Here is a 26,779-nt window from a genome sequence, read left to right as displayed (position 1 = left end):
GAAACCAACAAACCAACATTCACATCCACTTCAAGTAGTGACTGACCAACACAGGAAGTCTGCAGGGTTTGAACTTTTCTCTCAAGCTGGATTTTAATTCTTCACACAACTTCTTCTTTCACGTCTCTGTTCAACAGAGTTCAACTGACAGTAAAGATCGTCTGAACGTAGTCGTTGACTCTGTTATTAATGTTGTTGAGGACAAAGACGAGCTCTTTCTCTCTGTTCTATGTTGCTTTGATTCTTTTATTTTTATACTCTGATGATCTGATGCGTCTCATTTTGAATGAGGGCATCAGTGATGTATAAATGCGTCTATTTACCAAATATTATCAGACTGCTTGTAGAGCTTAAAGCTCCTGACTGAGCTCCACATGTGCTTTAAAACCATCAGACTTCACTGAACTGAAGCTGCTGTTAACACTGTCAGTCACTGTCAATATTTTGTAGCTACCAGTTAATATAATGTGACACTTATATATATTTTTATATTTGTGTTTTTGGTATTATTGGACTATTGTCTGGCCCAAAAAAATATTCCCATGTTAAATCATAATCATGACATAAACTACATGTTTTGACATAAAACATCAAAATTAGTCAATGAAAAATTAAAGATTCTGATCAGAGAATGAAGTAAAATAAATCGACATAATAACAGAATAAGAATTATGAGAGAAAAGGTCAAAATTATGGATCAATGTTTTTGTAATTTTCAGTTTTTCTCTCATAATTTTGTCTTTTATCTCATAAATATGATTTATCACGGGAATATTTTAATTTTGTGATTTTTACACTACGTACTTGTATTTGTTGATGTGCTGATCCAGAGTCAGTTACTAACTGAACTCTACACTCAGTGTCCAGTTTATTACGTGCAGCCAGCTGAAGCTGAAGCAGTCTGATACAACAGTCGTGCAGTAAATCCTCCTTCATGAAGCTTTTAATGTTCAGTTTGTTGTCAAAGATTCGACTTAATGAATCAGTTTGGAGGCTGTTGAACTGTTGTGTCTTATTCTGCAGATGTTTTTATTACTCATAGTTTAATTTGAGCTGGGCTTGATGTCACATAAAGGGGGCGGGGCATCTGTCACTCACAAAGCATCCTGGGAATGATTTGATTCTGATCAGATCAATGCTGCAGATGTAAATCTGTCATAGATATGAAAGAACAACATCTGACAGCTGACTTGTTTGATTACATGCTGCATATTTATGATAGTTGTCTGCTGCAAATGTAAAAAATAAAATGTGTTTGTGTACAATAATAAATGTCTAATGTTCTGTCAGGGAGTAAATCACTTCACTGCTGAAAGTAAAGAAAGCAGACTCACTGCCAGCTGCAGGCTCTTATTTTGATATGCAGACTTTTTGTCTCTGTGACGTCATTATTAGAACTTAAACATTAAATATAAATCACTGAATATAAAATCGATTCATCAGAATCAGTTGAATGTGAATCATGGTGGTCTACTTCAGTGCAGCACTACCTGTAACAGGTGTGTCACAGTGAGGGTCTGTGTTTCTGACTGAGAGACGGTCAACTTGATGATTTGGAAACATGTTTTTTCTTTTTGAAATAAATGGATTTACATATCTGAACATAGTTTTTTGGTAACTTGAGCATTTTGTAATGACAGCAGCTGATACAAAGAGCAGGAGGCCCGACATCTACACCTGAGCCACACACACATTACTGAGCAAACAAACGGTGTGTCAGCTGATCATCTGTACCTGAACTCTGATATCTTCTCCAGAAGTCATGTGTTAGTTTCAGCTCCCATGTTCGTGACTGTGACGCCCTCTGCTGTCCTAAAACCAGCCTCTGTCTTCATGAAGTCAAACCTGTGTGATCAGATGTGGCTGCATGAAGACAACAGAGGAGGGTTGTGATGATGAGACGCTCCAACTCTCACCTGAAGTCACTCTTTTCTTTCTGCTCACACCTGCTGCAACACGTCACTGATCACATGACTCATACTGCCACTGAAAACCTGGGTGAGGTGAGTTTGTGTGTGTGAGAGAGTGAATGAAATAGCAATTATGAAATTACAATATAACAATAACTACAAATTACTGTGCAATGCATTACAAAAAAATTACAAAGCAATGTGTGTTCAACTACAGTAGTAGTCTGGTGTGTGAGAGGACGGGGATGGAGACGGGGAGAGAGTGAGATGATATGATTTGCTTTTTGTTGTTGTTTTTTTTCTTTATTTTCTGATTAGAAGAACATAATTCTAATGTACAAAGACACTGGTGGGGGGCTGCTGGCCGGAGGTCCTGGGCCCCTGCAGGTCAGGGGGCCCAAGTGCCGACCTTTGACTTAATGGTAAGAAAGCGCCTGCAGGCTTCTCAGGTTTGATGTACAGTTTATTTTCCAGGAGTCAGGCAGAAGGCGAGGTGGTGTCCGGGCTGTGTCAGGGTTAGTAGATGCACAGTTGGTTATTTGTACAGTGTTGACGTTCCTCTAGAGTCAAGCGAGCTCTTCCCACCTGTACTGCTCCTCCAGGACAGCAGGGGGAGCTCTGGGGATCCTGGTGGGACATGGGGAGTGCTGAGGTGCTGGCAGAGAGTGAGGGATCAGGTGAGCTACCTGGTCTGCAGCCGGTGTTTAGAGCCTGGTGTATGGATGTCGGATCCGCTAGGTTCAGACTTTGCTATATGATTCTATACACTTCGTTGTAGATAGTTGAAGCCTATAGATAGAGACTGGCGCTGGTGGTAAGCGTGGCGAGTAGAGACTCAGGTGAGCGCAGGGCGAGGCTGCTGGCTGCAGAGCTGCTGGGCTGCTGGAAGTGGAGCCACTGGTAGCTGGATATGCTGGCAAACACTGAAGGTAGAACACAGAAACATTAGATCTCCTGAAGAAAGCATGAAAACACAAGTAGTCTGACTAGAAGGCGATAAAGCCGGAGCCATGTGTCACGTCTGACTGACCAAATCATCTGGCAGCAGGTAGCGTGAAGACCAGAGGTCATCTGATGATGAGTGGAAAACTCCACCCAGCGTCTCAGTGCATCTCTGCAAGCACAACAGAAAGAAAAACACCAAAAACACACAAATCCACCACAGAACAACGACAGACTGACTGTTGACTCCTCTCCAGTTAGTTAGAACTGAAGAAGCCTCTGAACGTCTTCAGGAAACTGAAACTAGTCCAGTTGTCTACGATTCAGCACTGAGAGTTACTGAGACCTGGATGACTGAGAACCTTCAGCAGAAGTTGGATTTTCTTGTATTTTGTCCTGTATTTAGTTAAATACTGCACACAGACGAGATATTTCAGGTTCAAATTAATAAACTGTGTTGAACATGTTCTCAGGAACACTTGATAAACTGTTGTCAGTAAACAGGTTGATTGTAAATGTCTGCTCTCTGGTTTTATTCAGGTTTTTACACCGTGTGACGACTCAGAAATAGAAACTTTATCAATCCATCTATCATTTAGTGTGTGTGTGTGTGTGTGTGTGTGTGTGTGTGTGTGTGTGTGTGTGTGCATGTAATTTCCTGTTTTGATAAAACTGCTGTTTTCCAGGAAACTCGTCCCCTGCAAACACTCCTTCGTGTTTTTCATTATTATAACATATTATAACATATTTACATCCATCAGACTGTAATTTCTCTCCTGAATGCTGCTCAGTGGTTCCAACATGTTCGTGCTCACCGACTGTGTGAAGCTGCGTGTTAACTGAGGGCAGTGTGGTCAGAGAGAAAGTCAAGTTTTGCCCTTTGGGATCCAACTGGTTTACCAACATTTGTGTCTTTGTGTTGAACTGAACTGAGTTTAAACACACAGTATTAACTTCTGCCACGAGGAATCTCTCAATCTAACCGATGACATAAAGTGAAATGAAATAATATGTGGCGATGCTGCTTTTATTCTGAAATATTTGTACCGGAAGTGCTGCAGCGCCAGTCTGCGAAACCGAAAGTGTTTGAGAAAGAAGTCAGGGCGTCGGTTGTTTTCTATGAGGTTCCGTTATTTCAGAGCCTCCATCAGTGAGGTGAAGTCCTCAGAGGACATCAACAACTATGGAGCTTCTTCCTCTCGTGTGTCTCTGTCTGCTGAGCTGCTCTGGAGACGGTAAGAAAACTGATCATCATCACTGACAGTTTGTCATTTCACTTGATTTCATCTCAACAGGAACAATGTGGAAACATGCTGGATGTTAATCAGGCTGCTTCCTGCTTTAGTGCGCACGAGACACCTGCTGAGCGCCCGGTGACGTCACATGTACCCCGATAATCAGCGCACATCGATAGTATTGATCGGATCGATTATAGAAGAGTTACAGCAGAATGATAATGAGTTTTATCTCGAGATAGTCTTTAACAATATGGCGTCACTACTTCTGTGTGTGTGTGTGTGTGTGTGTGTGTGTGTGTGTGTGTGTGTGTGTGTGTGTGTTCCTGCTGCGACTCTAAAAGTTTCTATTTCTGTTCTATTCCATCTATTTCTGTTTCTCCAGTGATGAACTGAAACCTTCCGGATGTTGTTGGACTGTAACCGAGTACAAGTAGATGAAGTAACGAGTAACGTGTGTAACTCTGAGGTTTAGTAACGGACCCTGAAGTGTCTTCTGTGGTTCTCTGTGTTATTCATGTTCCGGGGTGCAGAGCTGTGAACCTGGAATCTGTATAACAGACTGAAGTCAAAGTAACAGCAGAGAGGAGGAAGTTGTGTCCAGCTCGTCAGTTTTAACAGCAGAGGAAACATTTCTCCACCCACTAAACTAAATGTTCATCATTGTTCCTCGAATGACGTCATCAGACGTCTCGTTCTGTCCGCAGCACAAAGATTTTCAGTTCACTGTCACAGAGGAAGGAACTTTTACAGTTACTTAATAAATGTTATATGAGCCATTTTATTGTTTCTTAGTGGTGAACTTATTGAACTATATATTGACTGTTTATCACTTTATCACTATTACAAACTGTTCCCCACATGAACCCTCTTATTATGAACACTTTAGATTATTATTCAGATTTTTGTTGGATTAATGAAGTAATTTTCTATCTATCTATCTATCTATCTATCTATCTATCTATCTATCTATTTTAACACTCTAACTAACTAATTCTCTGTCATGTGAAACTTTAATCTGATGTCCTGAGAAAGTTCAGTGAACATATTTGAATGACAAAGTGAAACAACATGTGTGTTCAGCTGTGGAACAGGATAGTTTGGTGGTTAGTTTTAGTCTTTGAATCCAGTCCAATAAATCAAGATGTGACATGAATAAAACTACAACTTCTCCTGGTGTTATAAAGATGAACAGTTTCCACAGCTGAACACATTTTGTAACATTCAAACACAAACGCTCAATAACAGAAACCTGATTAACTTTACTGTAAGATTAAATATACTTAAAATATGTCAGTACAAGCTGGACACAACCAAAACTATCATGTTAGAGGAAACAGCTGTTTGAGTTTTTGTTGTGTAAAGTTGTTATCTGACTTTGTTTCCTGATGACTCAGCATGTTAACATACTGAGTAACATGTTTTTATCTTCCAGCTGTCAGAGTGGTCGTGGAAGAAGACAGTGATGCTGTTTTACCCTGTTTGATCAGCACAGAGGAGGACATCTCAGGAGAACTGTTTGACTGGAAGAAAGATGGTCAGGAGGAGGTGTTCCTGTATGATGCAGGCATTCATTACAATAACAGCGTTCCAGGTCAAGATGATCAGTTCAAAGGTCGAGTCTCAGTTTTTCAAGATCAACTGCAGAACGGCGACGCCTCCATAAAGATCACAAGAACAAAGATGGTCGACAGCGGGACCTACAGCTGTGATTTTCCACGTCGTCCTTGGATACAAACATCCATCATCGAGCTTGTTGTTGGTGAGTGTTTTCATCAAACAGTTAAAGATGTCGCTCATTTACTGCTGCGACTGGTTCCAGAGTCCCAGATGGACTTTTGTTCAGTGGTCAGAATCCACATCTGGCAGGGCCTCGAGCCCACAGAGCTGCAGCCACATCTGGAGAGACGACCTCTGTATCAAACATGCTGATATCAGAGACACACTGCAGATTATGTCTCTCTGTACAATGAAGCTTCAGCCGTCTGTAGGAGATGAAACATGACTTTTACACAGTATTACCTGTCTGTTTCAAAACAAGTCTTAAAAGACAGAACAGGTGGAAACATCCCAGGTGAGTCCTGATTGTGCTGACGTCACTCTCCACCTCTACATGTCTCTGTAAATGTCTTCTCAGGCCTGTCAGTCTGAACACTTACATCTGTGGGCCTGAACCTCTCTGTGTTCACCTGACTGGGATCAGTCGTCACTTACAGGTGGACACGTTTATTATATTATAGTTATACAACAACATCTTTTCAGTCCAAGAAGCCTGTGTGTTATTAAATCTAATGCTTTTATTCAGATTGTCTCTAACGGACCCTGAAGTGTCTTCTGTGGTTCTCTGTGTTATTCATGTTCCGGGGTGCAGAGCTGTGAACCTGGAATCTGTATAAGAGACTGAAGTCAAAGTAACAGCAGAGAGGAGGAAGTTGTGTCCAGCTCGTCAGTTTTAACAGCAGAGGAAACATTTCTCCACCCACTAAACTAAATGTTCATCATTGTTCCTCGAATGACGTCATCAGACGTCTCGTTCTGTCCGCAGCACAAAGATTTTCAGTTCACTGTCACAGAGGAAAGAAACATTTATAAACATCATTTGTGTAAATTGCAGCTGATGTTTTCAAGCTTTACGATTACTGAATAAATGTTATATGAGCCATGTTATTGTTTCTTAACAGTGAACTTAAGAAACTAAATTTACCGTAAACTGTTCTCCACATGAACCCTCTTATTATGAACAGTTTAGATTATTATTCAGATTTTTTTTTTTTACTAATGAAGTATCTATCTATCTATCTATCTATCTTAACACTCTAACATATAATCATATAAAAGTTCCAATAAGTTTGATTAATTTAAGTTAAACGTGGTCATATTTGTCACTTCTCTTCTGGCTCTGATATTATTTCCTCAGTGATTATTGGTCCCGTCAAAATGCAGAGAAATGCACCGATTTAGATTTTAGTCTTCAAAACGTAGAAATTGGAAGTTTGCTGGTTTGATTTCCTGGATTCTGCGTCTGCTGAGCCTCTCAGAGCCGTTAGCTCGGCTGGAGACCTTCAGATTTAAATAATGAACCAGAGAAACATCATTGAATATAATTCTGTTTAAAAACATAATTCTCTGACATGTGAAACTTTAATTTGATATCCTGAGAAAGTTCAGTGAACATATTTGAATGACAAAGTGAAACAACATGTGTGTTCAGCTGTGGAACAGGATAGTTTGGTGGTTAGTTGTGTCTTTGAATCCAGTCCAATAAATCAAGATGTGACATGAATAAAACTACAACTTCTCCTGGTGTTATAAAGATGAACAGTTTCCACAGCTGAACACATTTTGTAACATTCAAACACAAACGCTCGATAACAGAAACCTGATTAACTTTACTGTAAGATTAAATATACTTAAAATATGTCAGTACAAGCTGGACACAACCAAAACTATCATGTTAGAGGAAACAGCTGTTTGAGTTTTTGTTGTGTAAAGTTGTTATCTGACTTTGTTTCCTGATGACTCAGCATGTTAACATACTGAGTAACATGTTTTTATCTTCCAGCCAGAGTCAGAGTGGTCGTGAAAGAAGACAGTGATGCTGTTTTAAACTGTTTGATCAGAACCAAGGAGGACATCTCAGGAAAACTGTTTCACTGGTCGAAAGATGGTCAGAATGTGTTCCTGTATGATGCAGGCATTCACAGTCAAGGTGAGCAGTTCAAAGGTCGAGTCTCATTTTTTCAAGATCAGCTGCAGAACGGCAACGCCTCCATAAAGATCACAAGAACAAAGATGGCCGACAGCGGGATCTACAGCTGTGATTTTCCACGTCATCAACCGAGTCAAACATCCATCATCGAGCTTGTTGTTGGTGAGTGTTTTCATTAAACAGTTAAAGATGTCGCTCATTTACTGCTGCGACTGGTTCCAGAGTCCCAGATGGACTTTTGTTCAGTGGTCAGAATCCACATCTGGCAGGGCCTCGAGCCCACAGAGCTGCAGCCACATCTGGAGAGACGACCTCTGTATCAAACATGCTGATATCAGAGACACACTGCAGATTATGTCTCTCTGTACAATGAAGCTTCAGCCGTCTGTAGGAGATGAAATATGACTTTTACACAGTATTACCTGTCTGTTTCAAAACTATCTAACATGTGTTTGTTTTGCCTTTTAGGTCGAGTCTTAAGAGACAGAACAGGTGAAAACATCCCAGGTGAGTCCTGATTGTGCTGACGTCACTCTCCACCTCTACATGTCTCTGTAAATGTCTTCTCAGGCCTGTCAGTCTGAACACTTACATCTGTGGGCCTGAACCTCTCTGTGTTCACCTGACTGGGATCAGTCGTCACTTACAGGTGGACACGTTTATTATATTATAGTTATACAACAACATCTTTTCAGTCCAAGAAGCCTGTGTGTTATTAAATCTGATGCTTTTATTCAGATTGTCTCATTACATGAAGAAGTTATTGTGCAATATGCTGCAGTAAAATAATTCATTACAGCATTTCACAAAAATCCTCCATATAAAGTCTTTTTACTGACATGAAAGAATAATGTCATCTACTTTATTAATGTAGTTTAGTGTCAGGTTCATTCTGGGTTCATGATTTTAACTTTATGTTTAATATTTATGTAACAATCCTTCTGAGTCCCAACATCACAATATTCCTTTTATTCTTTTTTATCTCAGTAATGATGAAATAGTTTATCTGTAAGTTGAAAGAAGCTCTTTCTGCAGCAGCAGTGACATCTGAAGCCTCTGACATCATCAATAAACTGTGACATCATCAAACTTCACCTGATATTCTTCACCTGACACGAGCTCTGACACAGGAGCAGCCATCAGATGGACTTTCTGAGCTTCTGTAACTCAGGACAAAAACTCCCGTTGACCTCAATCAGGATTAATGTTAATAATGTTTTGGTACAAAGACCTTCATCAGCTTCCATCAGGAAAATGCTTCAGTGTTTCCATTTGTTTCCTCCTTTAGTTTAATAATACACTGAACTAGGTTTGTCAGTATTATATAGAAAATCATTAAAATACATGATATTATTCTTATAATCATTAAAATATGCTGAAAACTCTTAAACTGGCTCTAAAACACTCCTCCTTGTATGATTTGTTAAGAAAAATCTTAGTGTCAAAGGAAAGATGCAGGTTCATCTTGTGAAAATCAAGATAAATCAGGAAATCAACATGACTGTATCTGCCCTGGTTACCAAGAATCCACGCTCATACTGATGTCCACAATCAAGCTTTATTCTTTTTCCTCTGAAGATTAATGGATCACCGTGAAAACTGCAGACAATAAAATATATCAAAACATCATCATCAACATCAACATCAAGTCTGGCTTCACAGAATAACAAATAAACAGTCTTTACCGTGTACGCCATGTAAAACCAGTGGTAGATAAGTTTTTGAAGCAAGAAAGTTCTCCGTCCCGATCATGTGATATCTCTTCTTATTTTTTGCCGGTCTCCCGCTCACCACTTCCGGTCATGTGACTCACGTAAACTTGACTCTCAGTTCATCAGTACTTTCATTAAACAACTAATTTTTAACAGCTTGTGGCATTAATTATATCGTATAGTAAAATATTCAATTTATATGCGACATAAAACAACAACAACAACAACAATAAATATAAACTTTTGCCGTTGCCATAGAAACACATAAACAATTGCACTTGCGTCAGCTACAATGACTGTATGTTATTGAGCTAGACATCTTTTTATGTCTCTGCTGTTTATACTCACAATTATCATAATCATGGAAATTCACCATTATCAACTTATCAGCTAGTGTTTTTATAGCAAACCACAATCAAAGTCTTCTGTCCTCCCGTCTCTTCACTGGACCAACTATTAGTGACGGACGAGAAATAATTTGATTTAAAAACATTTAAAGTGATGCACCAATCATACGTACGTAGAGTCAAATGTAAGTGCAGTTGTTTCTGTTGGAAAAGTTCAGTTCACAGAGTCAAACAAGCTTTGGAGCTTCAGTATCATCTGATCATCTCTTGGTGCTTCTGAACTGTTTGTGTCGATACTGAGAAGAGTTTCTAATATTCAGTCAAACATTGTTGACATTAAACACTCTTATGTTTAATAAAAGTAAATAAATCAACCCAGATAAATCTTTCACAACCTTCTGTTGGCATAACATCATTTAACTTTATGGTTAATTTTTCTTTTCAGGCAGCATAATTAAGGTATTTCTCATTAACATGTGAAACATCAGGTGTGTTCACCTTTGCTCACTATGTTTTATATTTCTTTAACAATCTTTATACAGTTTAACAAATTCACTGTATATGTTCGTCTGTCTCAGTCCCATAAAATGCTGCTGGAGGTTTTTATTGTGTTTTTCTCTTCACAGTAAACTGTATACAAGCAGAGTGTAGATGAACAAAATCACAATATGACATTAATAATGTTGAAACTGTCTCTTTATGATCTGTTGGTTATATAATGTGTTCACAGGTGCAGCTCCAGAGCCATGTATCAGGACACTTGCTGATTCAAACCTCTGGTCTCTGCTGCAGTGTGAAGCTCACGGTGATCCACGTCCTACAATAAAGTGGCAGGACAGTGATAACAAAACTCTTCCTGCTGAGGAGACAAAGATCTCAGAAAGACGAGGTCGATTTTACACCACTGTCAACACAACTGTGACCAAGACTGACAACTATCGCTGTGTAGCTACACAGGAGACACTCAGCCATCAGATTGCTGCTGTGACATCTGTGCATATTCAAGGTGAGATTCTTCCTAGTTGTGATTTAATATGTAAATAATTAAAAATGTGAGAAAAGTGAAAAATTCCTTTATAGAAATGACGTGGTTGGTTAATCACCAGAGATTGGAGAGAATTAGACGAGTCTGATGATAAATATCAGGACAAACTTGATGGTTAATTTTAAAATCAGTCTGAACTGTCACACACACACACACACACACACACACACACACATTGGTTGGTACAACATTTATTAATCATTAACACTCTGTGTGCTGTATGTGATATGCAGTTAGATTCACAGTGTTACACTCACTCTGTTTACAATAAATATATTTCAGAGGAAACATCTGAGGACAGTTATGATGCTCACTGACAAGTTTGTGCATCAAACTGCAGAAATCTTTATTTGACTTTATATTTCATTATAAAAGTGAAGCTTGAGTGAGAGAACCTTTTTTTTTTTTTTTTTTTTAGATTGTAATTGATTTTAAACTGCCTGAAATCACACATGGTGCCTGAGAACTGATGTTACCTTTTCGTTAGGCATCCCAGCGCCTCAGCACTTGGACTGGATCTGGGGCTCTGTGTTTATGAACATGCATTAATTGTAAACAATACAGCTCTCCCAAGAACTGCTCACATATCTCAGTCCTGTTGTCGTGGTTTATGTACTGAATGCAGATGGGTAGTTGTTCTGTGCCACTCAGATCCACGGTCTCATCTGCAAGGACAGAGAAATACTCGGCTTTTTTAATTTCCTTCACTATATCCTCCTCAATCTCTGCCCCACCAGATGCTGTCAGCTCATTTTGGATTTTCTGTGTGATGCACTTTGTGTTTTTTGGTGCTGTTTCAAGATGGTTTTGAAGTGTGTCATCGAATGAGGATTTCCAGGAAATGAAATGAGAGAAGCTGCCATCTTGACTTTTGCCAGTCCAGTTCCCACGCAGTGCTGTGTTCCTCTTAGAAAGATTAATAATGACGTCTAAGATGGAAAAGAGAATTTGTCAATTCTTGTTGACCTTCTCATCATAACTTTTGTCTACTGCTGATTTTATACTTTCCTTTTTGACTTTTACAATGTCCAGACATTTTTCAGCGAGCTTGGTAGCCTCTGCTTGGCCTGAGCTGCAACTGTGATTAAGTAATTATTCCCCCAAATCATTTTTCCAAATCCTATATTTCTGAACACTTCATGTGTTGTTTTTTTGCTGATGACATACAGATGGCACAGTATGCACTATCTTCTGACACTGAACATCTCAAACATGGATATGTATCCTCCCATTTATTGCTGTAGTGTAACAGCCTCTGACCATTTCCTTTGGGGGTAATTGGGGTTTTTAACCCACTTGTTGTTCTTCTCTTCCTCATGAAGTGTTTTATTTTTGTACTTGGCCTCTGTTAGGACTGACATTATAAAAACTACTTTTAGAGTTCCAGAAGAAACTCTGTTTGTTTGCCGAAGTCTTGACGATTATGCTTAAAACTATGTTTAAAGGTATGTTTAATAGCCTATAATTAGTAAAGGCTATTAAAACATCTAGTAGGTACAGAAATCACTGAAGTAGTAGCAGCAGCAGAACTAGATGCTGTCAAAAAACAGATTAACTTCAAAAAATGAGCAAGCATAGATTATAAATTAGCAAGCTAACATCAGTCAACATGATTTATCTTCCCTCTGCTTTCAGTGGCCACCCAAAGACGGACTCTTGTCAAGACAGACGACCATTTGTAGGCAGTTAACATTAGCTAGTTATGTTATCGCTTGTGATGGTTGATCACTAACTTGGATGGCACCACTAGACGTGAAGTCGCAGTTAAATTAAAAGTATCGTTACATGTAACAGTTGTTGCTTCGTATCACTCATGTCAGCTTGTTTGCACGCTTTGTATTTACATCAAGGCTTCTGTTTCTCTGCTCTTCATGTTTCTCTCCGTCTTAAACACTCTGTAATCCTCATGTACCAGCAGAGAAGTGATGAACAGGAAACATGTTTCATTTATAATCCTGTAACTGTCCTTTATAACGGATCAGAACCAGGTGAGATTGTGTTCTGGTCGTGTTGTTTGACAGACAGCTGGAGGAGTGAGTGCAGTCAGTAGTGCAGCAGTGGATGAGTGAAGATGTGCTGTGTGGATGTTGAGCTGTAAAAACAAACCAAAGGAAACCAAAAGCCACGACACAAAGTTGTGTGAGCAGATGTTGTGAAGGAGTTGTATACATGCAGCACATCAGGCCCAGGTGTGTCCCACGCTGCTGATGAACCTCCCAACAGGTCTGCAGCCCTGGAGACAGAAAGCACAGCAACAGCAGAGTGAAGCCGTCAGAGAGGCCGTCACTGTTAGCTCTGTTTAGATTAGAGAGATTAGAGAGAGACTTTATTAATCCCAACCACAAACTGCAGCGTTACAGCAGCCCAGTTACACAAGAATCACACAACAGACAACATGGAGCCACTCAGACAGGAAGAGAAGAGTTTAGTCCTCATGTAAAGAAGAACGAACAACATCACAATGTTTCATTTATAATCCTGTAAATGTTCTTTATAACTGATGTCATTTATCTTTATCTTCACAGTTCCACCTCCAGACCCAGGTGAGATTCTTCCTCATGTTCTTTTGATCACATCATGTTATATTTGGTTTCAAAAAATGTAATGTGAGTTCAGATGGAACAGAAAGTACACAAAGTTAAAAATGTTTCAAACTGAGTGAAGAATTTCATCTTCTACTGAGACTCAACTTCAGTGATCTACAGACTGTGTTGACAACATGGAGACACTCAGACAGGAAGAGAAGAGTTTACTCACTGAGGGTTTGATTCTTTTATTTCTCAACTACAAACTGAACTCACACTGAAAACTGGGACCAAACTTTAACTGTGAATAAACACAATGATAGTTCCTGTAATAATATGAGATCATGGAGCTTTGAACTGAGTTTCTACTGGACACTAATTAAAACTTGTAATTAGCACCATTGTATTCAGGCTGTAACTACAAGTCTCCAACATTAATGATCATCTTATAATTGTAGTAATTGTGACTATTAAAGCAGCAGAAGCTGATCAGAGATCTGCTGAAGGATTTGATGCTGAAGGATGAATTCAGATTCAGAAATCAGGACCGAACCTGTTTCACAGCAACATAAATGATCAAACTCTTCAACCTTTCAAATCAAATCTAGATCCTGCTGTGATCTTTAGTGATCTTTAGTGAGCTGAGACAGAAGAATTGTTCTGATTCTATCATTTAAAACTCTGTGTGGAGAGATGTGAAACTGTCTCTCAGTCTATATGTGTCTATAAGAAGCTCTAAATATTGATTCTGTTCTTTTATTAATGAGTTAAAGTATATTTATGTTTCACAGTCGGAGCTTCAACAGACTCTCGCTTCATAAAACCTGCGACTGTGTTGATGTGCTGCCATCAGGGCCCAATAACTGTGGACCCGACCAGCACCAAGAAGCTGACAGTGATTTTAATCTCCATGTTTGTGGACAGTAGTCAGTGGTGGAAGAAGTACTGGGATACTTTACTGAAGTGACAGAAGCAGAAACACAAAGTAAAAATACTCTGTTACAAGTAAAAGTCCACTTGAGTAAAAGTGTAAAAGTGTCAGTAAAAGTGTTGTGAAGAAGTTTTATATTTTCTCAGATGATCCTGTGTTTTTACTGTCAGATCAAAGTGATGAATGGAACTAAGTCCATTTGTTTCTTCACTGCTGGGACCAGAACCAGAAGCAGCCTCTGAGCTGTGGAGCCCAGCAGGAGGAAACTGGACCTGAGATCAGAGCTAACATCACTGTTCCTGCTCACATTCATCCCAGTGGAGTTTTCATGTGGAACAAGTTCAGACTTCAGGAGCAGACTCACCTTTAGTGGTTCTGTGTGGGCTGTGAGGTCCAGTCTGCTGCTGATCATCTGACCTCAACTTCTGACTCTCACATCCACTTTTATCTGTTTCAGGGTCGTCAGCTGGATTGTTTATTGGTGGAGTTGTGTGTAGTCTTTTAGTTGCTGCTGTTGTGTATCACTTCAAGGATCGCATCAGGCAAATTTGTGCATTATGTAAGTTTAAAGATTGTATCAACATATTAATGATGAGCAGACAACACAACTCATTCTTTATGTTTCTCATGTTCAGAGTCTTGACAGATGTTTTATTCTCTCTGACATTAATCATTCTGTGTATTTACACTCAGAGGAGGATCAAGTTTGTGATTTTCTTGAGTATAACTTTGTTTTTGTTTCCTTCTGATCCAGGTTCAAGACCAAACAGAGCCAACGGACCAACAGATACCTCTGAACGACCAAGTAATTTAGAACTACTTTCTGTTCCAGATCCTGCTGAATTGATTGAAAATCATTCAGCACCAGTTTGAGTCTCAGATGATGCTGAATGACAGTGAGAACATCTTGTCTGGTCACTTATTTCAGTCTGAGGAGTAAAACCTGGTTTTAACATTAAACTGAGTCTCAGGTTCAGGTGAGGATTGGTGTTGTGTTGCAGCAGATAGTTGTGATGGTAGAACAGAAGGTTGTTTGTGTGACGATGTGCATGTAGCTCATTCTGCTGTCATCACTATGTTACCACGGCAACAATCTCTCCCTGAACTGTCCTCATGTCCTGAACCTCATCCAGATCATAGACAGTGAGATCTTACAGTTAATACATTTATATAAAAATAAATACACATAATCAGTCCTCGTCTTTATCTCACAGCACTCAGTCACAAATAGTGTCCAAGTCAAGTGTCGGACTCAGAATCCTGTCAGAGTAAAAAGACGTCAGTCGCTCTGACACGTTTGTCTGATGGCTGAACAACATCTGAACCGACTCACTTCCTGAAACCAACAAACCAACATTCACATCCACTTCAAGTAGTGACTGACCAACACAGGAAGTCTGCAGGGTTTGAACTTTTCTCTCAAGCTGGATTTTAATTCTTCACACAACTTCTTCTTTCACGTCTCTGTTCAACAGAGTTCAACTGACAGTAAAGATCGTCTGAACGTAGTCGTTGACTCTGTTATTAATGTTGTTGAGGACAAAGACGAGCTCTTTCTCTCTGTTCTATGTTGCTTTTATTCTTTTATTTTTATACTCTGATGATCTGAAGCGTCTCTAGCAGCTGGTCAGTTAATCACACGTCGCTGGTTCGATCCCCGGCTCCTCCCGTCCACATGTCCAAGTGTCCTTGAGCAACAGGCTGAAGCCCAAACTGCTCCTGATGGTCAGACCAGCACCTTGCATGGTAGCTGACTGCCATCGGTGAGTGAGTGAGTGAGTGAGTGAGTGAGTGAGTGAATGGATGAGGGCAGCAGTGATGTATAAATATAAAGAAAATATTCCCATGTTTAATCATAGTTATGTGATAAAAAAGGTAAAGATTATGATATAAAAACGTGTAAATGAAAGTTCAAAATTATTAAAAATATGTAATAATGTAATTGAAATAAGATTCATATATATGTGGTCACATATCATTGTTATAATTGTGGAATCAAAGTCTAAATTATGAGATAATAAATCATAATTGTTGGATAAAGTCATTTATTATGAGATAAAACTCTAGAATGTAATAATTTAGTCTTCCTATCTCATAATTATGATTCACCATGGGAATATTTTATATGAATGAAGTATTATTTTTTATTTAATTGTCTTTAATTGTCAGAGATTCTGTTGGACGAGTCTGTTCTGCTTCTATGTATTTGTTGAGGTGCTGATCCAGAGTCAGTTACTAACTGAACTCTACACTCAGTGTCCAGTTTATTATAATTATAAGGTTTTAATGTTCAGTTTGTTGTCAAAGATTCGACTGAATGAATCAGTTTGGAGGCTGTTGAACTGTTGTGTCTTATTCTGCAGCTGTTTGTATTATTCTGGTTTCAGTTTGAGCTGAGTGAACCTATTCAAGTGTTTGATATTTAAATTGTGTCTCTGAGTTCATGTGTGTTTCTGTTGTTCACTGATGATGCTTTTCTCGTGTTCCAGGTCATTAAAACATGAAAACTGTCAAACTGTGTGTTGTGACTGTTTCTGATGTTTCTGTCTTCAGACTGGGATCAAAGAAATAAAAGTGGATTTAATTTCTGGTCTGATTCTGAGATGATGTGTATTTTCCAGCAGCTGTCAGGACACTTCAACAGATCAAAGTTTAGCTGCTCATCTCAAAGATCCTTTATTAAATACTCAGCTCTCACAGTGGAGACCAGAACTGACCCGGTTCGTCCACTGGCGGTCAGTAGAGGGCGCCATCACACAACTGACACATAAATAAAACCGTCCCGGTGCTGAGAGAGTTTGACTGAAGCTGCTGACAGAAGAACACATGAAGGATTCTGATCAAATGTTCACATCCAACATTAAAACTATAAACAGAATGTTGTCTGTCATTTCTTCTGATGTCACTGAAAGGGGCGGGGCACCTGTCACTCACGAAGCATGCTGGGAATGGTATGATGACGTCAGTGACAGGATTCTGATCAGATCAATGTTGAAGATATAAATCAGTCATAAAGATGAAAATGTTTATGATTTTTATTAATTTATGTTTGTGATGAATAGAGAGCAGAAGCCACGCCCCCTTCCGGTTTCACCTTATTTGATCAAACCTGAAGAGAGACAAATAAATGATTGATCCTGTTTGATCCGCGTCATGAATCACACACATGATGTTTTATCATCAAGCTAATTAAATATCAGACTGTTTCACAGCCAACAGAGTGATCCGGTACATCAGCAGCTCACAGAACTGAACCAGAACCAGCTCTGCGCTCACAGACCTGCAGTCCTCAATATCAGCTGATTTATTGTGATTTTCAGGGTTTTTTTACGACCTTTTCTGAGCTCAGTTGGCTCCATGTTGGTGTTGGTGTTGTGTGCTGATGAACAAGTAATTTAAAAAGAGCTCATAAATGAAGTAAATAACGACAGATATAATGTCAGGATCGTCCTCTGGAGCAGAGAAGAGCCTCTCCATCCTCTCTGCAGCCTCAAGTCCTGCTTCATCCTCCCTCCTCCTCCTCAGTCCTGGCTGGCTCTCCTCCTCCTCCGGGTCACTTGGCCCTGGTGTGAGGACGGGGTGGGGGGATAGTGGAAGTCATCTGTCCTCACACCTCATCCATGAGGACACACCAGGTCCAGTAGCAGCTGCTGACCCTCTGCTGTCCTCAGGCACTGCAAATCAGTCACGTCAGCAACTTGCAGCAAATGATTAACTTGCATGAGTAAAACAAACAGAATTCAGTTTCCACACCTTCATTCAGACCTGCAGCTACTTTGTTCTGGTTCTTTAACGGGTCCCACTTGTGTCTGGCCTGCTGGGCTGGACCTCCCCCTGCAGGCCCATTGTCTCCAGAACTGTTCTGAACACTCACACTAGACTTCACAGAGCAGAGATCACAGCCTGGTCTAAATCTGTTCACCTCCATTTATGTACATGAAGTAAAAATAGTCTCCACGGTCACAATAACACAGAAGATAGAAGTCAACCGCTTCACTTCCAGAGGCATCACGATGAGCATTTACAACGTATTTCAACTGACTTTCTGAGGTTTTAAGGTCGCTGTAAGTTCAACATATCAGCCGCTGGATGATCAAATGAGCACAAACACAAGAATCAACACAACACTGAAGGTTACATGCGAGGACTGCGCCACCTGATGTCGCCATTTGCTTCTTTCTGTCTTTTCCGGGCGCGCAAAGAATCTTTTCGCCTTAGATGGATCGTAGCGGTGCGTCCTCCAGAACCAGAGAAGAGGAAGAGGAAGAGGAGGAGGAGGAGGAGGAGGAAGAGGAGGAGGAGGAGGAGGAGGAAGAGGAGGAGGAGGAGGAGGAGGAGGAGGAGGAGGAGGAGGAAGAGGAGGAGGAAGAGGAGGGTCTGGAGGAACTGGGACAGCCTTCTCGCGTCGCTGTGACGTCGTTGGCCTTCAAATGCTCCTCCGGTGGAAGCAGCTCTGAGTTGAGGCGCAGCAGCTGTGTCGTCTGTTTCCTTTCTTACAGACCATCATCATCATCATCTTCATCATCTTCATCATCAGTGACGTGAAGTCCTCAGAGGACATCAACAACTATGGAGCTTCTTCTTCTCGTGTGTCTCTGTCTGCTGAGCTGCTCTGGAGACGGTAAGAAAACTGACCATCATCACTTTATTTCCTCTGAACCGGATCAATGTGGAAACATGCTGGATGTCAATCAGGCTGCTGCCGGTGACGTCACATGTAGCCTGATAATCGATAGTTTTGATAGATTCTGATCGACTGAAGAATGTTTCGGATCAGTTGCAGCTGGATGATGCTGACTGAGTTTTACCTCCAGATGCTCTACGGTGATGTGACGTCATTACTGCTGTGTGTGTGTGCGTGCGTGCGTGCGTGCGTGCGTGTCTGGGCGTCGTCTCGTTCCTGCTGCGACAGTAAAAGTTTATAATAAACCCTCGTGGGGAGCTGAAAGCTTCCGGATGTTGTTGAACTCGGAGGTGAAATAAAACGCGTGTGTTTGTCTGAAGCCTCCTGAAGAAGCTGAAGTTGCGTTTTATGTGTTGAAGTTCTGAGTAGAATCGACACCGAGCTGCACCAGGCGGGGTTCTGTTGGTTCCGGGACTGAAGGAGCTTTACATACCTCTGGTTCTGTTCTGATAGACTGCTGCACGGTGGGCTGGATCATCACCAAGATGGTCTGTGCCTCTTTGTTCCATATATTTCCTGTTAATCATTTAACTTCCAGTAATTCCTCCGAAGGGTGTGTGTGTGTGTGTGTGTGTGTGTGTGTGTGTGTGTGTGTGTGTGTCTGCTGATATCAGCTCCTATTTCCCAATCTTCTCTTCTCTTTATCACGTAACCCAGTTCTGTAGAAAAACACAGTCATATTCGCAGGTCAGTACCAGTCACCCAGTCAGGGAGGATTTCTCAACCCTCTCCTCCCTCTGTGGGTTTATAAATCCACACTGAGGTCAAATTAAACAAGGTGCCTTAGAAATTCTTATCAGGAATAAAAACTTTCCCTCAAGGCCCCCAGATTTATTTTTCTTTAAATGCTGTGGACGATCACCTCAGGCTCACACTGTCCACATGAGTCGATCGTATGTTGTTTATACATTTTGCATATCGACATTTTCTTTGCTGTAAATGTTCTGTAAGCGTGACCGAACATCACCGCCAGCTTTTACCTGCAGTTCTGTGTAACTTAGACGACTATAACATGAAGTAATACAATTCAAAGTGTAATTTTGAACCTCAAATGACGAATACGAGTGTTACTGGATTCATACAAAGAATAATGAAGGATGGAAATGTTACTTTCTAACAGATTTTTGTTCTGTTAACTAGGGATCATCCCAGATTCAGAGCTTTAACCTTCTCACTCCTTCCATACTCACATTATTGTGCTGATTGATTAAACATCTTGACATGATGTAGATTTCATGAGTCTGACAAACGTTGAGTCAACATGACACAGTCGACTCTATATGGCTGCTGCACCTCAAAACCTTGTTTATCTCAGGTTGTAAAACAGAATAAGGTCCCTGACACACATTTCAACTGTAACTTGCTGATTAAACTTCAGAATATGTGCAATACATTTTATGGTCCGACTGTTTTACACTTTTATACTTGCTGATTGGTCCATTCGATGGCGGGTAGTACGATGTCTTCGTCCAGAGGTCACAGCACGGGCACACGATAACGTCCGTGAAATCTTTATTTCAAAGTTCAGTTCTTGCTCACATTCATGGAACAATCATACCTTTGATTGACTGTCAGAGTCCGTGTAGTGATCAGGTGCTGGGAACAAACCTGGATGTTCGATCACCTTTTGTGCCAGCGGAGCCGCTGCTCACCTTTGTCGTTGCCATCATGAACATCTGTCGGGTAAAAGCTTTTCTAAGTACATTTCTCAGAACGGTTCTGATGCTACAGACCAGTGAAATGATGATAACCAGGACTCAGAACTGTTGTTCCTGTTTCCTGAGCGAACCAATCCCATGATGCTCCACTCCCTCCTGCCATTTCTGTTACTTCCTGTCTTAGTTCTGTAAGTTTAGTCATCTCAGTGGTGAATGAGCCACCTGTAACTGTCCTCTCAGGTGCAGCATTGTTCTCCAAACATGTAACAGACTCCACCTTGTCCAGCCAATATCCAGTCTGAAGCTTGTCAGTTTCGTTATCGCTGCCTCGGTCATAAGTTTCATATTCTGAGACAGTTGTAGTGTTTTCTGTAGTCGTAACTATTTGTTCCATGTTTTTCTGATCCTGGTCGGTCTCCTGGCCCTGATTGGTTTAGTCATCAGCATCAACTTAGTGGTCAATGTTGGCTTTGTAGTCGGAGTTGGTTTTTGTGGTCTCAGTTTAGTAATTACAACTGGCTTCATAGTTACAGCAGCTTGTTGTTGGTGAGTGTTTTCATTAACCAGTTAAAGATTTCGCTCATTTACTGCTGCGACTGGTTCCAGAGTCCCAGATGGACTTTTGTTCAGTGGTCAGAATCCACATCTGGCAGGGCCTCGAGCCCACAGAGCTGCAGCCACATCTGGAGAGACGACCTCTGTATCAAACATGCTGATATCAGAGACACACTGCAGATTATGTCTCTCTGTACAATGAAGCTTCAGCCGTCTGTAGGAGATGAAACATGACTTTTACACAGTATTACCTGTCTGTTTCAAAACTATCTAACATGTGTTTGTTTTGCCTTTTAGGTCAAGTCTTAAATGACGGAGCAGGTAGAAACGTCCCGGGTGAGTCCTGATTCTGCTGACACAGTGACAGAACCAGTTCAGAACAAACAGACAAACAGAATATGTAGAGAATAAACAGCTTTTTTCATAACACAATTACTTTATTATTTAATGTAAATAGACAACAAAGTTCACATGATGAGTTGAGGAGCTGCTGTAAAGTCGTCACTGTCGATGTGTTTCTGTCATGATTTGAGTCAGAAAAGTTGTAAATAGTTAGAAACTCTCAGCAGAAGTTAAATGTGTGTGAAATATGATCCTCTGTTGAAGAACGAGCTGTAAATCTAATGTCATCTTTTGTTTCTATGTTTCCTGGTGCAGCTTCAGCTCCATCTATCTCCACACATTTTACACCTGGAGGGATGATGCTGCAGTGTGAAGCTGTTGGTGTTTCTCCAAAGCCTAAGATGGAGTGGAAGGACAGCTCTGGAAACATCCTTCCTGGTAAACCTCCGAAGGAAACAGAAAATGCAGGCCTCTACACCGTCGTCCTCCAAACTGATGTAACCAAGAGCGGCACCTTCCGCTGTGTCGTCACTCAGAGGGAAATCGGCGTTGAGGTTTATTCTGAGACCTCCGTTAATTTCAACGGTGAGATCACACTAAGCTGAACACATTTCACATTATCTTTTGTTCAGACTGAGCACAAAGCTTCTACATCTACACAGGGCAAAAATGTTTCAAACTGAGTGTAAAATTCTCTTCAAATTCTAAGTGTTGATTAAACTTCACCCACAAAAAGATATTTGTTCTGCTCAACAAGTTTTAATGTTCAGAGTTAAACGATCTGCTGTGAGTCAGAAACAGTGTCGGCAGTTTGAATCAGTCTGAAAAATGTTTGTGAGAAGTTAGAAATGTTTAACTTTTCTTGTCCCAGTGAAGAGAAGTCATGAACAGAAACACTGTAACGTCACATTTATAATCCTGTTGTTGTTGTTTATAACTGATGAATCACTTCCTGTCATCTTCACAGGTGCAGCTGCAGCACCAGGTGAGATTCTTCCTCCTCATGTGGTTTTATTCAAGTCAAGTTTTATTTGACTCCAGACAACATCGTGTGTGTTCAGACGGAACATCCAGACATTTTATAACAACATCTTCTTCATTCTTTAAGTGTTTGGATGAGTTGTTCTGCCTTCAGTGGTTCTGTGTGGGCTGTGAGGTCCAGTCTGCTGCTGATCATCTGACCTCAAGTTCTGACTCTGACTCTCACTCTTCATCTGTTTCAGGCTCCAACACTGGACTGCTCATGTTGTTCTTCTTGTTGCTGTTGTTGTTCTAGCTTTGCTGCTTTGGAAACACAACTGTAGGACACGTAAGTTTAAATTATGTATTTTATCAACATATTGATGATGAACAGAACCAGAACTCAGTCTTTATGTCTCTCATGTTCAGAGTCTTGGCTGATGTTTTATCTCTCTGACGTGAATCATTCTGTGTGTATTTACACTCAGAGGAGGATCAGGTCAGTCAGACTTTCTTCACTGTAACTTTGTTTTGTTTCCTGCAGGTGAGAAGAACAGTTGTGCCAAAAGTGACCCGGATCCAACAACTCCATGTACCACTGGGTCCACCTGATCAGAAACTAACCAGCTCTGCTTGTGCCATGAAGTTTTCTGCTGTGTGTGTTTCCACCATGTTGGATGATGGTGAAGACATTTTGTCTGCTCTTCTCTTATTTCAGACCGTTTGAGAATTGAAACTTGTTTTTAAAGTTAAAGTTAATTTCAGTTTGAGGTTCAGAGTTCATGTTAGTCGATGTGCATGTATCTTATAACACAACCTCAATCTGTCTGAACCAGCTGTTTTTATTAGATGTCCTCATAATCTGTAACTCACCCAGAAGTATTGAAGAGTATTAAGTGTTTGAACCTGACTCATTTCCTGAAGAACAAATCAACAGTCACATCCGCTTCAAGAAGTGATTGACCAACACAGGCTGCAGAGTTTGAACTTCCCTTTAATTCTGAGCAACTTCCTCTTTCACTCAGGTTCATCAGAGTTCAACAGTAAAGATTGTATAATCATAATTTGTTTACGAAATCGTTGTGTGTCAGGAGGTGTTAAAGTAGTTTAATGTCATCAGACAGATTGGAGTTAACGAGGTGACAACAGAAGAGAGCAGGTGGCCTTTAATGCTGACAGAAAAATGATGGAGAGAACAAACTTTGACTCTGTTATTAATGTTGTTGAGGACAAAGACGAGCTCTTTCTCTCTGTTCTATGTTGCTTTTATTCTTTTATTTTTATACTCTGATGATCTGAAGCGTCTCTAGCAGCTGGTCAGTTAATCACACGTCGCTGGTTCGATCCCCGGCTCCTCCCGTCCACATGTCCAAGTGTCCTTGAGCAACAGGCTGAAGCCCAAACTGCTCCTGATGGTCAGACCAGCACCTTGCATGGTAGCTGACTGCCATCGGTGAGTGAGTGAGTGAGTGAGTGAGTGAGTGAGTGAGTGAGTGAGTGAGTGAGTGAGTGAGTGAGTGAGTGAGTGAGTGAGTGAGTGAATGGATGAATGAGGGCAGCAGTGATGTATAAATGCGTCTATTTACCAAATATTATCAGACTGCTTGTAGAGCTTAAAGCTCCTGACTGAGCTCCACATGTGCTTTAAAACCATCAGACTTCACTGAACTGAAGCTGCTGTTAACACTGTCAGTCACTGTCAACATTTTGTAGCTACCAGTTAATATAATGTGACACTTATATATATTTTTATATTTGTGTTTTTGGTATTATTGGACTGTTATCTGGCCCAAAAAAATATTCCCATGTTAAATCATAATCATGACATAAACTAAATGTTTTGACATAAAACATCAAAATGACTCCAGCCCCTCCGCGACCCTGCAGAGGATTAAGCGGCGTACATATAATGTGTACAGATGATGGATGGATGGATGGACATCAAAATGAGTAAATGAAAAATTAAAGATTCTCATCAGAGAATGAAGTAAAATAAATCAACATAATAACAGAATAAGAATTATGAGAGAAAAGGTCAAAATTATGGATCAATGTTTTTGTAATTTTCTGTTTTTCTCACATAATTTTTTCTTTTATCTCATAAATATGATTTATCATGGGAATATTTTAATTTTGTGATTTTTACGCTTCCTTGTATTTGTTGAGGTGCTGATCCAGAGTCAGTTACTAACTGAACTCTACACTCAGTGTCCAGTTTATTATAATTATAAGGTTTTAATGTTCAGTTTGTTGTTCAAAGATTCGACTTAATGAATCAGTTTGGAGGCTGTTGAACTGTTGTGTCTTATTCTGCAGCTGTTTGTATTATTCTTAGTTTATTCTGATCTTATCTCAGCTTGATCAGGTCATTTCAGGCAGCGCTTCATCATTTCTATACAAACGTTTGAATAAAACATGAAAAGTGTCAAACTGTGTGTTGTGACTGTTTCTGATGTTTCTGTCTTCAAACTGGGATCAAAGAAATAAAAGTGGTTTTAATTTCTGGTCTGATTCTGAGATGATGTGTATTTTCCAGCAGCTGTCAGGACAGCAGAGAGACAACAGAGCAGATAAATCCTCTTTAAAACAGCTTTCTAGAGACAGTTTACCTCCCTGACAGCTTCATGAATGGAGATCACAGCTGAATGTAAAGAAATCCTCGTGTGTATGTAACAAGGCCTGAGTCTGTGAGGAGAGAACATGTTCCACACCTGCTGACGGCTGTTTGGACCGGTTCTGAAACACAGAACTGACTGAATCTCTTTGTCTGATGAAACTCTGACAAACAAAGTCTGCTGTCAGGAGACTTCAACAGATCAGAGTTTAACTGCTCATCTCAAAGATCCTTTATTAGCTGCTTACAGACAGACAGCTGAGAGTGAATCACAGAGTGAGAACTGCTGACAGGGTGTGTTCATGTCCTCAGCTGACTCCAGACTCAGTGGGTGTGTTGCAGCTGAACTCCAGCTGAACTTCTGCAACAACATCTGGGGGTGACTGCAGGGGCGGAGACACAGACGCTGCTGAGAAGTCTGACACTCTCTACTTCCTGTAGACGAGACGAGACTTGGCTGAGCTGGAGGCGTTTGTCTCCTTCGTCTGCGAAGAAATGGAGGAAACTGAAATTCCATTAATGTTTGAGGCAGATCAACAGCGCTGCGCAGGGCTGCCTGGTCTTGAACTCGCCTGGTGCTCACCGGAAATCATGACGACATAGTGGTGATGTCACAGAAAGGGGGCGGGGTATCTGTCACTCAAGAAGCATCCTGAGAATAATATGATTCTGATCAGATGTCATAAATATGAAAGAACAACATCTGACAGCTGACTTGTTTGATTACATGCTGCATATTTATGATAGTTGTCTGCTGCAAATGTAAAAAATAAAATGTGTTTGTGTACAATAATAAATGTCTAATGTTCTGTCAGGGAGTAAATCACTTCACTGCTGAAAGTAAAGAAAGCAGACTCACTGCCAGCTGCAGGCTCTTATTTTGATATGCAGACTTTTTGTCTCTGTGACGTCATTATTAGAACTTAAACATTAAATATAAACCACTGAATATAAAATCAATTCATCAGAATCAGTTGAATGTGAATCATGGTGGTCTACTTCAGTGCAGCACTACCTGTAACAGGTGTGTCACAGTGAGGGTCTGTGTTTCTGACTGAGAGACGGTCAACTTCATGATTTGGAAACATGTTTTTTCTCTTTGAAATGAATGGATTTATATATCTGAACATAGTTTTTTGGTAACCTGAACATTTTGTAATGACAGCAGCTGATACAAAGAGCAGGAGGCCCGACATCTACACCTGAGCCACACACACATTACTGAGCAAACAAACGGTGAGTCAGCTGATCATCTGTACCTGAACTCTGATATCTTCTCCAGAAGTCATGTGTTAGTTTCAGCTCCCATGTTCGTGACTGTGACGCCCTCTGCTGTCCTAAAACCAGCCTCTGTCTTCATGAAGTCAAACCTGTGTGATCAGATGTGGCTGCATGAAGACAACAGAGGAGGGTTGTGATGATGAGACGCTCCAACTCTCACCTGAAGTCACTCTTTTCTTTCTGCTCACACCTGCTGCAACACGTCACTGATCACATGACTCATACTTCCACTGAAAACGTGGGTGAGGTGAGTGTGTGTGTGTGTGTGTGTGTGTGTGTGTGTGTGTGCTGCACTCTTCTATCACACTTTGCTTTTCTGATAATTCCTG

The 26,779-nt window shown here is 40.5% G+C and overlaps 3 protein-coding genes and 1 long non-coding RNA gene across 11 annotated transcripts in view; 3 read left to right on the top strand and 1 right to left on the bottom strand.

The window, feature by feature from the left end:
- LOC119021757 (V-set domain-containing T-cell activation inhibitor 1-like) overlaps nucleotides 1–15,864 on the top strand; it is a 43,080-nt gene extending 27,216 nt beyond the window's left edge. The window contains exons 1-8 of one of the 4 annotated variants that reach the window (XM_037102254.1): nucleotides 3,654–4,087; nucleotides 5,523–5,849; nucleotides 7,650–7,958; nucleotides 8,265–8,303; nucleotides 10,586–10,861; nucleotides 13,426–13,443; nucleotides 14,814–14,915; nucleotides 15,111–15,864. In XM_037102254.1, coding sequence (XP_036958149.1) covers nucleotides 4,036–4,087; nucleotides 5,523–5,849; nucleotides 7,650–7,958; nucleotides 8,265–8,303; nucleotides 10,586–10,861; nucleotides 13,426–13,443; nucleotides 14,814–14,915; nucleotides 15,111–15,229 — 1,242 coding nt within the window. In that variant the 5' untranslated portion in view covers nucleotides 3,654–4,035 and the 3' untranslated portion in view covers nucleotides 15,230–15,864. Of the gene's footprint in view, nucleotides 1–3,653; nucleotides 4,088–5,522; nucleotides 5,850–7,649; nucleotides 7,959–8,264; nucleotides 8,304–10,585; nucleotides 10,862–13,425; nucleotides 13,444–14,813; nucleotides 14,916–15,110 lie in introns of those variants that run through there. The other 3 variants (XM_037102253.1, XM_037102255.1, XM_037102256.1) reach the window with 3 other exon arrangements.
- Nucleotides 15,865–18,828: 2,964 nt separating this feature from the next.
- LOC119021758 (hemicentin-2-like) overlaps nucleotides 18,829–26,779 on the top strand; it is a 76,561-nt gene continuing 68,610 nt past the window's right edge. The window contains exon 1 of the mRNA XM_037102257.1: nucleotides 18,829–18,897. The gene's annotated coding sequence lies outside the window, so the exon portion shown is untranslated. The remainder of the gene's footprint in view (nucleotides 18,898–26,779) is intronic.
- LOC119021761 (butyrophilin subfamily 3 member A3-like) lies at nucleotides 18,838–24,985 on the top strand. Its single transcript, XM_037102263.1, has 6 exons — nucleotides 18,838–18,977; nucleotides 21,551–21,589; nucleotides 21,911–22,180; nucleotides 22,563–22,580; nucleotides 22,819–22,904; nucleotides 23,100–24,985. Exons 1-5 carry the CDS (start codon nucleotides 18,926–18,928, stop codon nucleotides 22,869–22,871), a joined length of 432 nt encoding a protein of 143 aa, XP_036958158.1. The 5' UTR covers nucleotides 18,838–18,925; the 3' UTR covers nucleotides 22,872–22,904; nucleotides 23,100–24,985.
- LOC119021762 lies at nucleotides 23,856–26,673 on the bottom strand. Of its 5 annotated transcripts, none has more exons than XR_005075736.1 (3): nucleotides 26,429–26,673; nucleotides 25,753–25,821; nucleotides 23,856–25,674 (listed from the first exon to the last, which is right to left on the bottom strand). It is a non-coding gene; the product is annotated as an uncharacterized LOC119021762 (long non-coding RNA). The 5 variants fall into 5 exon arrangements; XR_005075737.1 differs by having other exon boundaries at nucleotides 23,856–25,654; XR_005075738.1 differs by having other exon boundaries at nucleotides 23,856–25,604.

This window comes from Acanthopagrus latus, chromosome 6 (assembly GCF_904848185.1).
Source record: "Acanthopagrus latus isolate v.2019 chromosome 6, fAcaLat1.1, whole genome shotgun sequence".
NCBI classification, from domain to species: domain Eukaryota; kingdom Metazoa; phylum Chordata; class Actinopteri; order Spariformes; family Sparidae; genus Acanthopagrus; species Acanthopagrus latus.
Note: the sequence above shows the minus strand (reverse complement) of the source record. Positions and strands in the feature narration are given on the sequence as shown.

Bases quoted from the DNA above. Each gene is read 5' to 3' on its own strand.
- LOC119021761 (XM_037102263.1), top strand. From the start codon at position 18,926: ATGGAGCTTCTTCTTCTCGTGTGTCTCTGTCTGCTGAGCTGCTCTGGA. The intron at 18,978-21,550 runs GTAAGAAAACTG...TTTGCCTTTTAG, and splicing joins GCTGAGCTGCTCTGGAGACG to GTCAAGTCTTAAATGACGGA. The intron at 21,590-21,910 runs GTGAGTCCTGAT...TTCCTGGTGCAG, and splicing joins AGCAGGTAGAAACGTCCCGG to CTTCAGCTCCATCTATCTCC.